This window comes from Crocuta crocuta, unplaced genomic scaffold (assembly GCF_008692635.1).
Source record: "Crocuta crocuta isolate KB4526 unplaced genomic scaffold, BGI_CrCroc_1.0 scaffold102, whole genome shotgun sequence".
Lineage (NCBI taxonomy): Eukaryota > Metazoa > Chordata > Mammalia > Carnivora > Hyaenidae > Crocuta > Crocuta crocuta.
The window spans coordinates 13,055,802-13,068,402 of NW_027530019.1; the positions used below are offsets into that span (position 1 = coordinate 13,055,802).

The 12,601-nt window shown below is 37.6% G+C and overlaps 1 protein-coding gene across 1 annotated transcript in view; it reads right to left on the reverse strand.

Moving 5' to 3' along the window:
* Nucleotides 1-12,601, reverse strand: part of BUB1B (BUB1 mitotic checkpoint serine/threonine kinase B) — a 50,566-nt gene that overhangs the window by 6,925 nt on the left and 31,040 nt on the right. The window contains exons 12-19 of the mRNA XM_077764694.1: nt 12,121-12,170; nt 10,063-10,120; nt 9,811-9,916; nt 4,730-5,004; nt 3,406-3,539; nt 2,987-3,127; nt 2,416-2,516; nt 218-367 (exon numbers count right to left, since the gene is read on the reverse strand). Coding sequence (XP_077620820.1) covers nt 218-367; nt 2,416-2,516; nt 2,987-3,127; nt 3,406-3,539; nt 4,730-5,004; nt 9,811-9,916; nt 10,063-10,120; nt 12,121-12,170 — 1,015 coding nt within the window. The remainder of the gene's footprint in view (nt 1-217; nt 368-2,415; nt 2,517-2,986; nt 3,128-3,405; nt 3,540-4,729; nt 5,005-9,810; nt 9,917-10,062; nt 10,121-12,120; nt 12,171-12,601) is intronic.

A 12,601-nucleotide genomic window follows, 5' to 3' on the forward strand; every position in this document is an offset into this window, starting at 1 on the left:
AATCCTAAGCAGGCTCCACAGCCAGCGTGAGCCTGACAGAGGGCTCAGTCTCACAACTGTGGGCCCATGACCTGAGCTGAAATTAAGAGTCAAAGCTTAACCAACTGAGAGACCCAGGTACTCCTTTATAATTTAACTGATCTAGAAGAGTAACAGAAATCTTGCACTAAATTCATTTGATAAAGGGGACACAAATATGTTTTTATATTATTCAAACCTGAAGGGTGAAGCAGTTTATATACTGGTGCCAAACAATACAACCATCTTGGTATTGGTAACAGCTGCACAGATGATCATACTCTTCCTTCAAACGTTCCTTTAACTTGAGGTTGATATAAAAGTCCCATGGGACAGGTTGAGAGGACACCTGTAAGAAATTTTAAAAATAAGAGCTATCAGAATCTATGGTTATGGTTGGTAGATTGTAAACATTCCCTCCAGCCCTTATGATACCCAGAAATAACAATAAAAGAATGTTTTAAAAAGTCATAAATCTATAATAAAAAACACAGCAGCAACCAATTCTGGAAGCTGCACAGTAAGAGGTAATCCACTTAGCAGACCCAAGGAAAGCTGATCGTAGCAGTGGAGAAAGCTGAGAGCAACCAAATTTATGCTACAAGACCATCTCCCCACAGTATAACACTGATGGCACCAATTAACCTACAGAGGGGTGGAGGTGGAGCCAATACGGCAATGGATGAACTCTATTAATGTGGAAGTTAGGCCCCAGACTCCCCACTGCTGCTCCTGTAGCCCAGCCTAACTGCCTCTCCTCCATTCTAGAAGACCAAAAGTTGAACCCTGAAGAGTATAAAACAGAAGGTCTCTGGACTAGAGGACACCAAGCACTGAGAGTCAGGTGGAAGAGGAAAAAGTTTATATATCAAATGTTAAGATGGCACCTTTCCACCTCTCCACTCTCCAGACTAATTTTCCTACTTAGTTTCAAGCTAGCAGCCAGCATTATATGATTTAGGCAGGAAATCAGAAGTTTTCTCTGGAGGATCTGATCAGCTCAAAAGAAAAGACCTGAAGGATTGAGGAATTTTATTGAATGGCCATGTGAACTCTTCTTATAGTGAGGCCCAACAGCTGTCAAGGTCCTATATGAAAGAGCTTTCAATTAGCTTTTAGAGTCCCACGCTTATATATGAATAGAGGGCCAAAGACCTGAAGAAAGCCTCTAATATGAAAGACTGAGTTCAAAACAGACAAAAGGAAACAGATGATGCACAGAGAAAAAAATTTAAAGCATCGTAAATATACTCAGAGAGATAAGGAATATTCTACCTTTGAAATGAAAAGCAGAATGTTACCAAGAAGAAAAAAATTACCAAAACATAAAAAAGAGCTCTTACAAATCAGATGCATGACAAAAGAAATGAAAAAAATCCAGTAAGAGTTCTGAAAATAAAGTTGACAGAACATTCCAGGAAGAAAAAAAAGAGAAAAAGAGAAAAAAGATAAGACTTTTAAAGGGTCTCTAAGAGACCCCATGTCCTAATAAAATGAATTGTAGAGAGAACAGAGAAGACTGAAAACAAATAATTTATTCTTTGAAGAAAATTTCTCAAAACTGAAGGAGTTTCTGGATTGAAATGGCCATCCAGTGTCTAGCATATGAGCAACAATAGATTTTTACCAAAACATAACATAATTGTGAAATTTCAGAATACTGGGGACAAACTTAAGATTCTACAAGGATTCCCAGAGAGAGAAAAACAGTCTCACACAAAGAATGGCAAAAGACTTTAAAAAGCAAGGCCACAAGCCAAAGATAATAAAGCCTATCTTCAAAATTCTAAGGAAAAAAACTTCTGAACCTAGGATTCTAATAGTCAGCCAAACTACCAATCAAGTATAGATGTGGAATAAAGAATTTTCTGACATGAAAGATTTCAAAAACAATGTATATCCTATGCATCCTTTCTCAGGAAGCTACTAAAATAGGAGGGCTTAAACCAAGAAAGAAATAAAAATGGGAGCTAGTATTACTGGGCATCTGATATACAAAAGACGTAACATGAGTCCCTAGGATAATGGTGAATGGAAATGTCAAGGTAATATTGTTTGAGTGTGTGTGCGCAAGTGTGTGTGTGTCAAGTACAGAATGTAACTTATCCTGACTGAAGCAGGCCAGAAGATTTCAGGATATTTCCTAAAAAAGATAACATTGATAGAACACTTAGTATGTTTGGACATATTAAGAGATTTACACAATAACCTCTCATTTTTGATATCTCATCCTGGCATAGAATGGTGAGTGATTTTTTTGGCGTCTCACTGACTTTTCTATCAGGAAGCTGATAGACTATTCAAAGGATCTGCTGGTACCATGGGGCCACAATTACTGCTCCAGCCCACATTATTTTTTTTTACAAGGCAACTAAAATGACAAAGAACCAGTCCCACCTTTATTATGGTTAACTCTGCCGAGTTTCTTGGTGTCACCCAGAATAATTTATAATCTTCACATGTTAGGTATTCTTGTTTAATGCAATAATCTTCATGACCTGTTGAGACGGTAAGATTCCATTTAAAAATCGTTGGGAATATGGATAGCCCCTTACCTTTTACTTCCTGGTTTAAGGGCTAAAGGCACTTTGTATTTGCCACTTAGTAGCATCTACAATACTTTTCAAAATCATTTGTTAAAAGTTGAAAGAGGGGAAGACAGAATCCCTATTGTTACTGGGACATTAACTTATCAGTGTGTCGACTCTATAATGCTGTTTCTTTCTGTATGTTAAAGCAGTATTTTTTTTTTTTAATTAAGTAAACTCTACCCCCAATGTGTGACTTGAACTCATTACCTGAGATCAAGAGTCACATGCTCTACTGACTGAGTAGGCCAGGAGGCTCCGTAATGCTGTTTCTTATAGTCTAAAAATATTTATTGTGCTCAAACATCAAGCTCAAGTACAAATAATCACTTACTTGTATGCTGTCATACAAAAAAACCTACGCATTGAATGATACTTACCTAATTCAATTTCCTTTTCTATTTCCAACTTAGGCATTGGTCTGTCTTCTACAAAAAATTCTGCAGAGGCCCTAAGCTCTGATAGAGATTTTAGTAGTTGTCTGCGATACTGTGGACACCAGGGTGACTGAGTAGGGTTGTCTGCAGGAAAAAAAAGTTGACAAAAAGATCACCCCCAAAATGTATTATAAACGGGGTGGGGGGGGAAGACTGCATAGTCAACACTGCTAACCTAACAACACTCGTATTTCAGGTCTTTACGGTGTTCAGTTGGTACTGATTCATTCTAGAAGCTTCACAATTTATGGCAACTTTTCTAGAGAATAAAAAATAAAGCTCAGTTTGCGGAGATAAGTTAAGTGTTCACCAGACACGGAGGCAGATGTATGTTTGCTTACAAGTGGGATATGCCATGCTACCTGTAGTCTCATTGGTAAGCTCCAGTTTCTCAGGAATTTGCAGACATTTGATGGAGGACGAACTTGTGACTGAGGCAGAAGACCCAGAGAACCCAGAGGAGTGTGTGGCTTCTCGGCTGTCTTCGATGATTGGGCTGAAAGAACCACAAATGAGTCAGTCCTCATAGAGGTAATATATATTAACTAATCTTCGTTACTTTACTTAATATTCATTAGATTAATTTTCAAAGTCCATTATTCTCCTGAAACAGATATAGATTCATAATCAAAATCTAGGTGACTTTATCTACCTTGGCGGACAAGCAATGCTCAGCATTAGATTTTCTAAATGGATGCTTTATTTACCTAATCCATACTAAATGCCTAATCTACATCTATTCTAAACTACTGGGAAACAATGACTAAGATACCAATTTTTTTCTTGTCTATCTTTTCTGTGGACTCCTTACTCTTCATTAAGAAAAGGTCAAGAGAAAGGGAAACCCAAATCACTCAATGTAATGCTAGCAAATGTGATAACAAGTTTGTTGGGAAAAAAATCTGAAAATGCAGTTATAAAAGCATAAATCGGCAAATTAAAGAATATTCCTGAAACAAAATTAGTTTGTTTAAATTTGCCAACTTTTAAATACAGTTAGTCCATGGCTCTTTATGCCATTCCCTCAATACCATTCGTTATTTATTTCCACCTCTCCATTAAAAGATACTTTAAAAAGTACATTTCTACTTGCTTATCTGAAATCAGAGTATCAAGCTATTCTACCATTAAAAATGTTTTTTAATGTTTAATTTTTTTTTGAGTGAGCGAGCATGAGCGAGGGAGGGGCAGAGAGAGAGGGAGACACAGAATCCGAAGCAGGCTCCAGGCTCTGAGCTGTCAGCACAGAGATTAGAGTGGGGCTTGAACCTGTGAACCACAGGATCATGACCTGAGTTGAAGCTGGCTGCTTAACCAACTGAGCCACCCAGGCGCCCCATATTCTACCATTATTTAAAACTCAATATTAAAGGAAAAACAAAATCTCTCCCAAAGAGGTACACTTTGCCAAGTTTCCTCAAAGACACCATAGTCCTCCTGGGCCTCTCAGCCTCATATTCAAACAGTTACTAAATCCCACTAAATCACAATTTACTTCTTCTCACCCTCATATTCAAATCAGTTACTAAATCCCACTGACACTTTTCAGGGGGAATCCTTCTGTCATGTAAAGCACTGAGCACAGTTCGTGGCAGGTAGGTAAGAGCTGGATAAATGATCGCTATCAACTGATAAGCACACACAGAATAAAAGACCAAACAATCTGGTTATGCAACCTATAATCACCTGAGCTTCTTGATGCTGAGACTTGGATTATAGATGGTGCCACAAGCTGTCTGCTGATCCTCGGAGATCTTCACATCTAGATCCTCCTCCTGCAGCAGTCTCTCAGGATCAGAAGGGAGATCTTTCAAGGATATTATCTCATGAAAAGGAGTGGATACAAACCGAGCTGCTCTCGCAAAGTCGCAAGTGTCCTCTGGGTTAGGGCATATAGTTACATTCCTGAAACCTGTGATAATAGCATCCTCACTCAAGGGCTCAATTCCTGTAAATTCATCCTGAAATAAAAACCACAAAGAGTTTAGCTGAAATATTTCGATGAGCATATGGAGGACTTTTTTACTTAGACACACATTAGATAAGGGATTTTCAACATAGGGTACAGAAGTAGTATATCAGAATCTCTAGGAAAGACTATTTTAAAAAGCACATCATAACATCTGAGGAAAAAGGTTTTGTATCATGGAAACAGCAAACTATGTATTACCAAAAAAATACAGTGAGGATTCTCCACACAAAGGAAAAATACTGGACAATGTTTTTCCTCCAACCAATTTCACCTAAGAACTAAAGGAATAATACGTTTTTTCTGCTGGCTTTGGCCTAGAAAATGTTCTGATAATCCTCTATCCTCCTGCCCTTTAAGTGGTCTTCTATGCCAAATGTTGAATTTTTATTTTATTTCTTAAGGATAATTCATGGTCATAGTAGAAAATATAGAAAACAAAGCATAAAGTATAAAAAATGGAAAATATTTAAAATATTCCTTTGTCTTTAAAAACAATACATGCAGGGGAGCCTGGGTGGCTCAGTCGGTTAAGCATCTGGCTTCGGCTCAGGTTATTCGTGGGTTCAAGGCCCGAGTCAGGCTTTGTACTGTCAGTGCGAAGCCTGCTTAGGATTCTCCCTCTCTCTCTTTCTCTCTGCCCCTCCCCAATTCGCTTGCTCTCTCAAAATAAATAAAGAAAGGTATTATATGTATATGGTCTAAAAAGTCAACTAGTTTGAACGGATATATAGTGAAAAGATCTCCCTCCCTCACTTGACCCCCATTCTTCCACTCCAATTACTACTCCCCAGCTGCAACTGTTGTTACCATATACATCTGGTAGCTAACATGCATAAGCATATTCTATAGATTTAAAAAAGGGAGTTTTACATAAGACACTCTCAAATACAGAGAACAAACTGAAGGTTGATGGGGATGGAGAAAATGGGTGATGGGCATTGAGGAGGGCACTTATTGGGATGAGCACTGGGTGTTGTACTTAAGCGATGTTATCATGGGAATCTACCCCCAAAGCTAAAGGCACACTGTATACACTGTATGTTAGCTAATTTGACAATAAATTATATAAAACAAAAATCAGTAAATAAATAACGGGTTTAGGGGTGCCTGCCTGGCTCAGTTCATGGAGCATGTGACTCTTGGTCCCAGGGTCTGGAGTTTGAACCCCACGTTGGGCATGCAGCCTACTTAAAAAATAAATTGAAAGGGGTTCTATAGCAAGTGAAATTATAGCATATATGCTAGTATGTATTATTCTTCCTCATTATACTTTTAGCCTATCTTCTGTGCTATTAAAAAGTCTTGGGGCTTTTTTTTTTTTAGAATTTTTATTAATTTCTAGGAGAGAGAGAGAGAGAGACAGCGTGAGCAGGGGAGGGTCACAGAGAGAGGGAGTCACAGACTGAAACAGGCTCCAGGCTCTGAGCTGGCAGTCAGCACAGAGCCCGACGCGGGGCTCAAACCCACGAACTGCGAGATCATGACCTAAGCGAAAGTCGGACGCTTAACCGACTAAGCCACCCAGGTACCCCACATCTTGGGGCTTTTTAAAGTCAGTTAAAGCGTCTGACTCTTGGTTTCAGCTCAGGTTATGATCTCACAGTTCATGGGTTCGAGCCCCACATGAGGGTCTGTGCCAATAGTGCAGAGCCTGCTTGGGATTCTCTCTTTCTCCGTTTCTCTCTCTGGCCCTCCTCTGCTCACTCTCTCTCTCTAAATAAATAAAATAAACTTAAAAATTTTTTTTAAAAATTAAAAAAAAAAAGTCTTTAAAAACATGATAGTCACACGGTGGGTCTATGAGGAGTTAACCAACTTTCTTAGGTTATTCCCATTTACTATTTTACTATTATAAAATCATTTTAAATATCCCTGTACATTTAAATCTTTAGGGATATCTTAGTTTTCTGAGGAATAATTCCTAAAAGGAGAATTATCAGGTCAAAAAGATTATGAGCAATAAGGTTCTTTATATATATTGCTGAGCTGCCTTCAGGGAGACTGTATCACTTTATGTAATATTGACCTTCAGTATATAAGAGTGCTCATTTCATTTAATGCTATGAATACTGGATATGAATTTTCTAGATTATGAATTTGACAAATACTTTGAATTTCTGACTCAATGTTAGTAAACAGAGGTGAGAGGTACATGCAGATAAAACAATAAATGTAGCTAAAAAATTTTAAGATCAAAGCAAGATACATGTCTATGGTCTAAGAATATACTTTATGCAAATACCACTTATATGTCCTATTAGTTTAGATGTTTTATTTATTATTTATTTTAAAAAATTGTTTAATGTCTATTTGTTTTTTGAGAGAGAGAGACAGGGTAAGAGCGAGGGAGGTGGAAAGACAGAGAGACACAGAATCTGAAGGAGGCTCCAGGCTCTGAGCTGTCAGCACAGAGCCCAACGTTGAGCTCAAACTCACAAACCATGAGATCATGACCTGAGCTTAAGTTGGACACTCAACTGACTGAGCCACCCAGGTGCCCCTAGTTTAGACATTTTAAATAGAAGTGTTTTCTTAGGGGAGAAATTCTGGTAGGCATCCTTTCTTTTTTTTTTTAAATTTAAATTCAAGTTAGTTAACATATAGTGTAGTCTAGTCTTGTTTTCAGGAGTAGGACCCAGTGATTCATCTCTTACATACGACACCCAGTGCTCATCCCAACAAGTGCCGTCCTTAATGCCCATCTCCCCTTTAGCCCATGCCCCCACGCACCCACCCTTGGTGAGCACCTATTAACAAAATTCAAGTAAAAGGCGCAAGGTACAACAATATTAAAATTGACTCCTTTAACTATTCAGTCCATCCCTGAGTACCTGAAACTAGAACCACGGTCTCCAAATCCAGCTGACCTATTCATAGTGTTGTCTGGTGTGACTCCAGGACACAGTATGTAAATCATTAATCTCCTACGTCCTTTTCTTTTCATAGCAGTTGGTGGACTAACAAAATTATTTTGGAAAGTATTTAAAATAAACAAAATTCCATGCTTGGACTTATCCCTGGAAATTCCAATTCAGTACAGCTGGAAAAGGGTCTCGGCACCTTTAGCCATAAGCAACTGCCTAGGCTTTTCTAGGTTGTTGGACATGTTCTATATCTTAATCTGGGTGGAGACTGCATGGATATTCACATATGTAAAAATTCACCTAGCTGTACAATTACTATTTGTGCAGTTTGTTGGATATAAAATATATCTCAATAAATAAATAAAAAGAAAACCATGTTTAAAAAAGTTACCCTGAGGGATTCTTCCATAGGATATAGAGAACACACTGATTTAAATCATAGCTACTGATCACGTCTCCCCTTAAAAGTCTTCAGATAAAATAATCAGTTCTCTTCAACCTCAAGACAAGTTTCCAGATCCTGGTTTGAAGAGAGGGATGATTTGCTTCCCTAGAACTTTAATGAAATGTCAAAGATAAAGGTTCTTTGAGTTGAATTCTATGCAGGGTCTTTTTACTCTAAGGATTATCATGTCACTAGTTCCACGGTACTTAAAATAAAACAGTACTAAAGAAAAATGGTTGGTCCACATAACCCTTCAAATGCCACAAAAAGCATCTTATATAAAAAGAACAAAGATCCTTTGCTATGTTGGCTTAAAAACAATGCTAAAAGCTTTTCAAAGACAGTGATTTTTCTCTCCACTAAAAAAAATTGAGATATAATTTACATTACCAAAAACTGCACCCCTTTAAAGCATGTATCCCATGGTATTTAGTGTGTTCACAAGGTTGTGCAACCATCACCACTGTCTAACCCCGGAACGTGCTCAGCACCCCAAGAGAAACCACTTACCCAGTAGCAGTCACTCTCTAACCCCCTCTTTCTATTCTCTGGAAATCGCTAACCTACTTTCTGTCTTATGGATTTGCCCATTCTAGACATTTCATATAAATGCAATCATACAGTATGTGGTCTTTCTGTTTGACTTAATTTACTTAGCAAAGTGTTTTTTTTTTTTTAAGTTTATTTATTTTGATAGAGAAAGAGTGTGTGCATGCACACATGTGAGCAGGGGAGGGACAGAGAGAGAGAGGGAGAGAGAGAATCCCAAGCAGGTTGTGCATTGTCAACCCCACCTGGGGCTTATTCCCAGAAACTGTGAGATCATGACCCACGAACCATGAAGTCAAGAGTTGGACACGTAACCGACTGAGCCACCCAGGTGCCCCAGCAAAGTGTTTTCAAAGCTCATCTATATCATAAGATTTATCAGTATAGCATTTCTTTTTATAGCTGAATAGTACTCCATTGTATGGATGTACATTTTATTTATGCATTAGTTGATGTACACTGCATTGTCTGTACTTTTTGACTATTCTAAATAATGTTGCTATGAACATTCATGTACAAGTCTTTTTAATGTAAGTATGTTTTTAATTCTCTTGGATATATACCTAGGAGAGAATTGCAGGGTCATACATATGGTAACTCTATGTTGAACATTTTGAGGAACTGCCAAGCTGTTTTCCAAAGTGGCTGTACCATTTTATATCCCTACCAGCATTGTATGAGGGTTCTAATTTCTCCACATTCTCACCAATACTTAATATTTTCTGTCTTTGATTATAGCCTTCATAGCTATCGATTACAGCATGTGAAGTAGTATCTCACTGTGGTTTTGATTTGCGTACCCCAATGACTAATGATGGTGTCTGTTCATGTGCTTAAATTTTAAGGCAGTGATTTTAATCTTAACCCTAACTTTGTGAGAACTGAATGAAATAATTCACCAGTCTGTTTACATTAACTTAGGAATATTGTTCCTTACACAAACATCTGGAGACACATCTTCATTTGAGTTGATGCTTTCTGAAGTTTTTAGAATTGCGAGGGGTCTGCGTTGGGCTAAAACCCGTGGGGGATCTGCAGGAGGACTGGAAAACGACATTTAACAATTTAATTTAATTTACCCCATTTAACAATTTTTCTGTCAAAATAATTAAGAATAACCCCCTAATTCATCCTCATTTATAATAACAGAAGACGTTCAAGTGTCAAAACAAAACTAAAAGCTTCCAACCTGTTACTTTTTTTTTCCGAGAGAAACTCATCAAAAATGGAGAAAGGTAGACTGGGACCTATAGAAAAAGAGAACAGATTTATACTCTTAAGAGTAAATACCTATTCTTCAGGACAATTAGGACAATTAATATTTAGTGCTATTTGGAAGCAGAAAGGTAATCTGTCTTTTATAATGAACAATTTCAAACATATAAAAGCACAGATCATTTAAAAACAACTATCATCTTTATTCACTACCCCTACTTCCCAAACCCAACCTCACTCTGGATTATTTTATTTAAAGAAAAAAATTTTTTTAAATGTTTATTCATTTCTGAGAAAGAGAGACAGAGCATAAACAGGGGAGGGGAGAAGAAAGAGGGAGACACGGAGAATATGAAGTAGCTCCAGGCTCCAAGCTGTCAGCACAGAGCCCAATGCGGGGCTCGAAACCACAGACCGTGAGATCATGACCTGAGCTGAAGTTGGCAACTCAACTGACTGAGCCACCCAGGTGCCCCTGCTCTGGATTATTTTAAAGCAAATCCAAGATATCACATCATTTCATCTGTAAATATTTCAATATATATTTCTAAAAGAGAGAGGCTCATTCAAAAGATCATAATCTCAAAACATACCTATAGGATTAATAATTTCTGGGGTGCCTGGGTGGCTCAGTCCGTTAAGCGTCTGACTTCGGCTCAGGTCATGATCTCACAGTTTGTGGGTTCGAGCCCCACGTAGGGCTCTGTGCTGACAGCCAGCTCAGAGCCTGGAGCCTGTTTCAGGTTCTGTGTCTCCCTCTCTCTCTCTGACCCTCCCCTGCTCACGCTGTCTCTCTCTCTCTCTCTCTCAGAAATACATAAAACATTAAAAAAAATTTTTTTTAAAAGGATTAATAATTTCTGAGTATCATATATCCATCAGAAGATTCACATTTTACCAAAATTATTTATAAAGTTGGGATTGGGAATGCAAAGTAAAATTTATATGCTGTGGTTGAAATGACCCTTTTTTAATTTTCAATTTTATTTGAGAGAGAGAAAGAGAGAGCGAGCTCATGAGTAGGGAGAGGGGCAAAAGGGGTTAAGAGAATCTCAAGCAAGCAGGCTCTGCACTGTCAGTGTGGAGCTCAAGGCAAGGGTCAAACTCATGAACTGTGACATCATGACCTGAGCCAAAATTAAGTTAGGTGCTCAAGGAACTGAGCCACCTAGGTGCCCCTTAAATTACTTTGATTCTATAGGGTTTGTTGGTTGTTTTAGTAATTTTTTGTTGAAGAAACTACATTGTTTGCTCCATAATGCTGGATATTTTGCCAATTACAGCCTCCTATGTTGTTTAACATGTTCCTCCAGGCTTTGTATTTCCTATAAACTGGTGGTTAGAATTAGAGGGTTAATCAGATTCTTTTTTTTTTTTTTTTTAAAGTTTTATTTATTTCTAGGAGAGAAAGAGAGAGAGACAGCGTGAGCAGGGGAGGGTCAGAGAGAGAGGGAGTCACAGACTGAAACAGGCTCCAGGCTCTGAGCTGGCAGTCAGCACAGAGCCCGACGCGGGGCTCGAACCCACGAACCGCGAGATCATGACCTAAGCGAAAGTCGGACGCTTAACCGACTAAGCCACCCAGGCTCCCCCAGATTCTTTTTTTTTAAAACTACTTATAGGTGGATATTTATCTTTAACCACTTTTAACACATTTTTAAATGAAAAGAGAACAAATGTGAATATAAAATAGCTTTAGTTTTAAGCTTTTTTTTTCTTTCTTCCAAAAAACTACTTTCTTGGCTGCTGGATCCTACTGATAGCTCAGTGTACACTAGCTCAGGTGGAAGATTATTTAGTAGTTAATATAAATGTAAATTTACATTTAAACTAGACATTTCAAAGCACTGAGGAATCTTACAGACACTCTCTTAAATGTCTATCTTATCCTAAATCATACACTTACAACTGAATTCCATGGTTCTTCTGTCTTCTTACAATTCCCTTTACCATACTTAAGAATATATACTACATATTACATAATGTGTTTGTTATCAGCAAGTTTTTCATGAGATAGTCAAATACAACTCACCTTTAGAATGAGGTTGCTCTTGCCAAATGTTTTCTGCAAATGAAGCCTCCCTGGAAAGAAACTTGTTCTAAAACATGTGCTCAGTACCCAAAGAAAGAATTATCTTAAAGGTCCAACAGGGTTTTTCATCAAATATAATCTTTCCTCTATGATAAAGAAAATATTCTAGTACTGTCAATCCAAATGTTTTAAGATAAAACCTTTAGTCATTAAAATTGTTATACAAGTATATTTGATAATAGATATAACATTAACAGTATAAGTAGATTACAAAATGGTAAACTCATTTTCATCAAACAAAACAAAAACAGAACACAGAAGAATATACTTATGTTAACAGCAGTAATCTCTTGGTGGTAGAAATGGGTGGTTTTATCTTTTAAAAATTATATTTGATTGTTTAAGACACGTTATTTTTTTAATAGAAAGAAGTCTGTATTCCGTCTTCCTTCATCAGTATCAGAGCTTATGTTGTGACAAA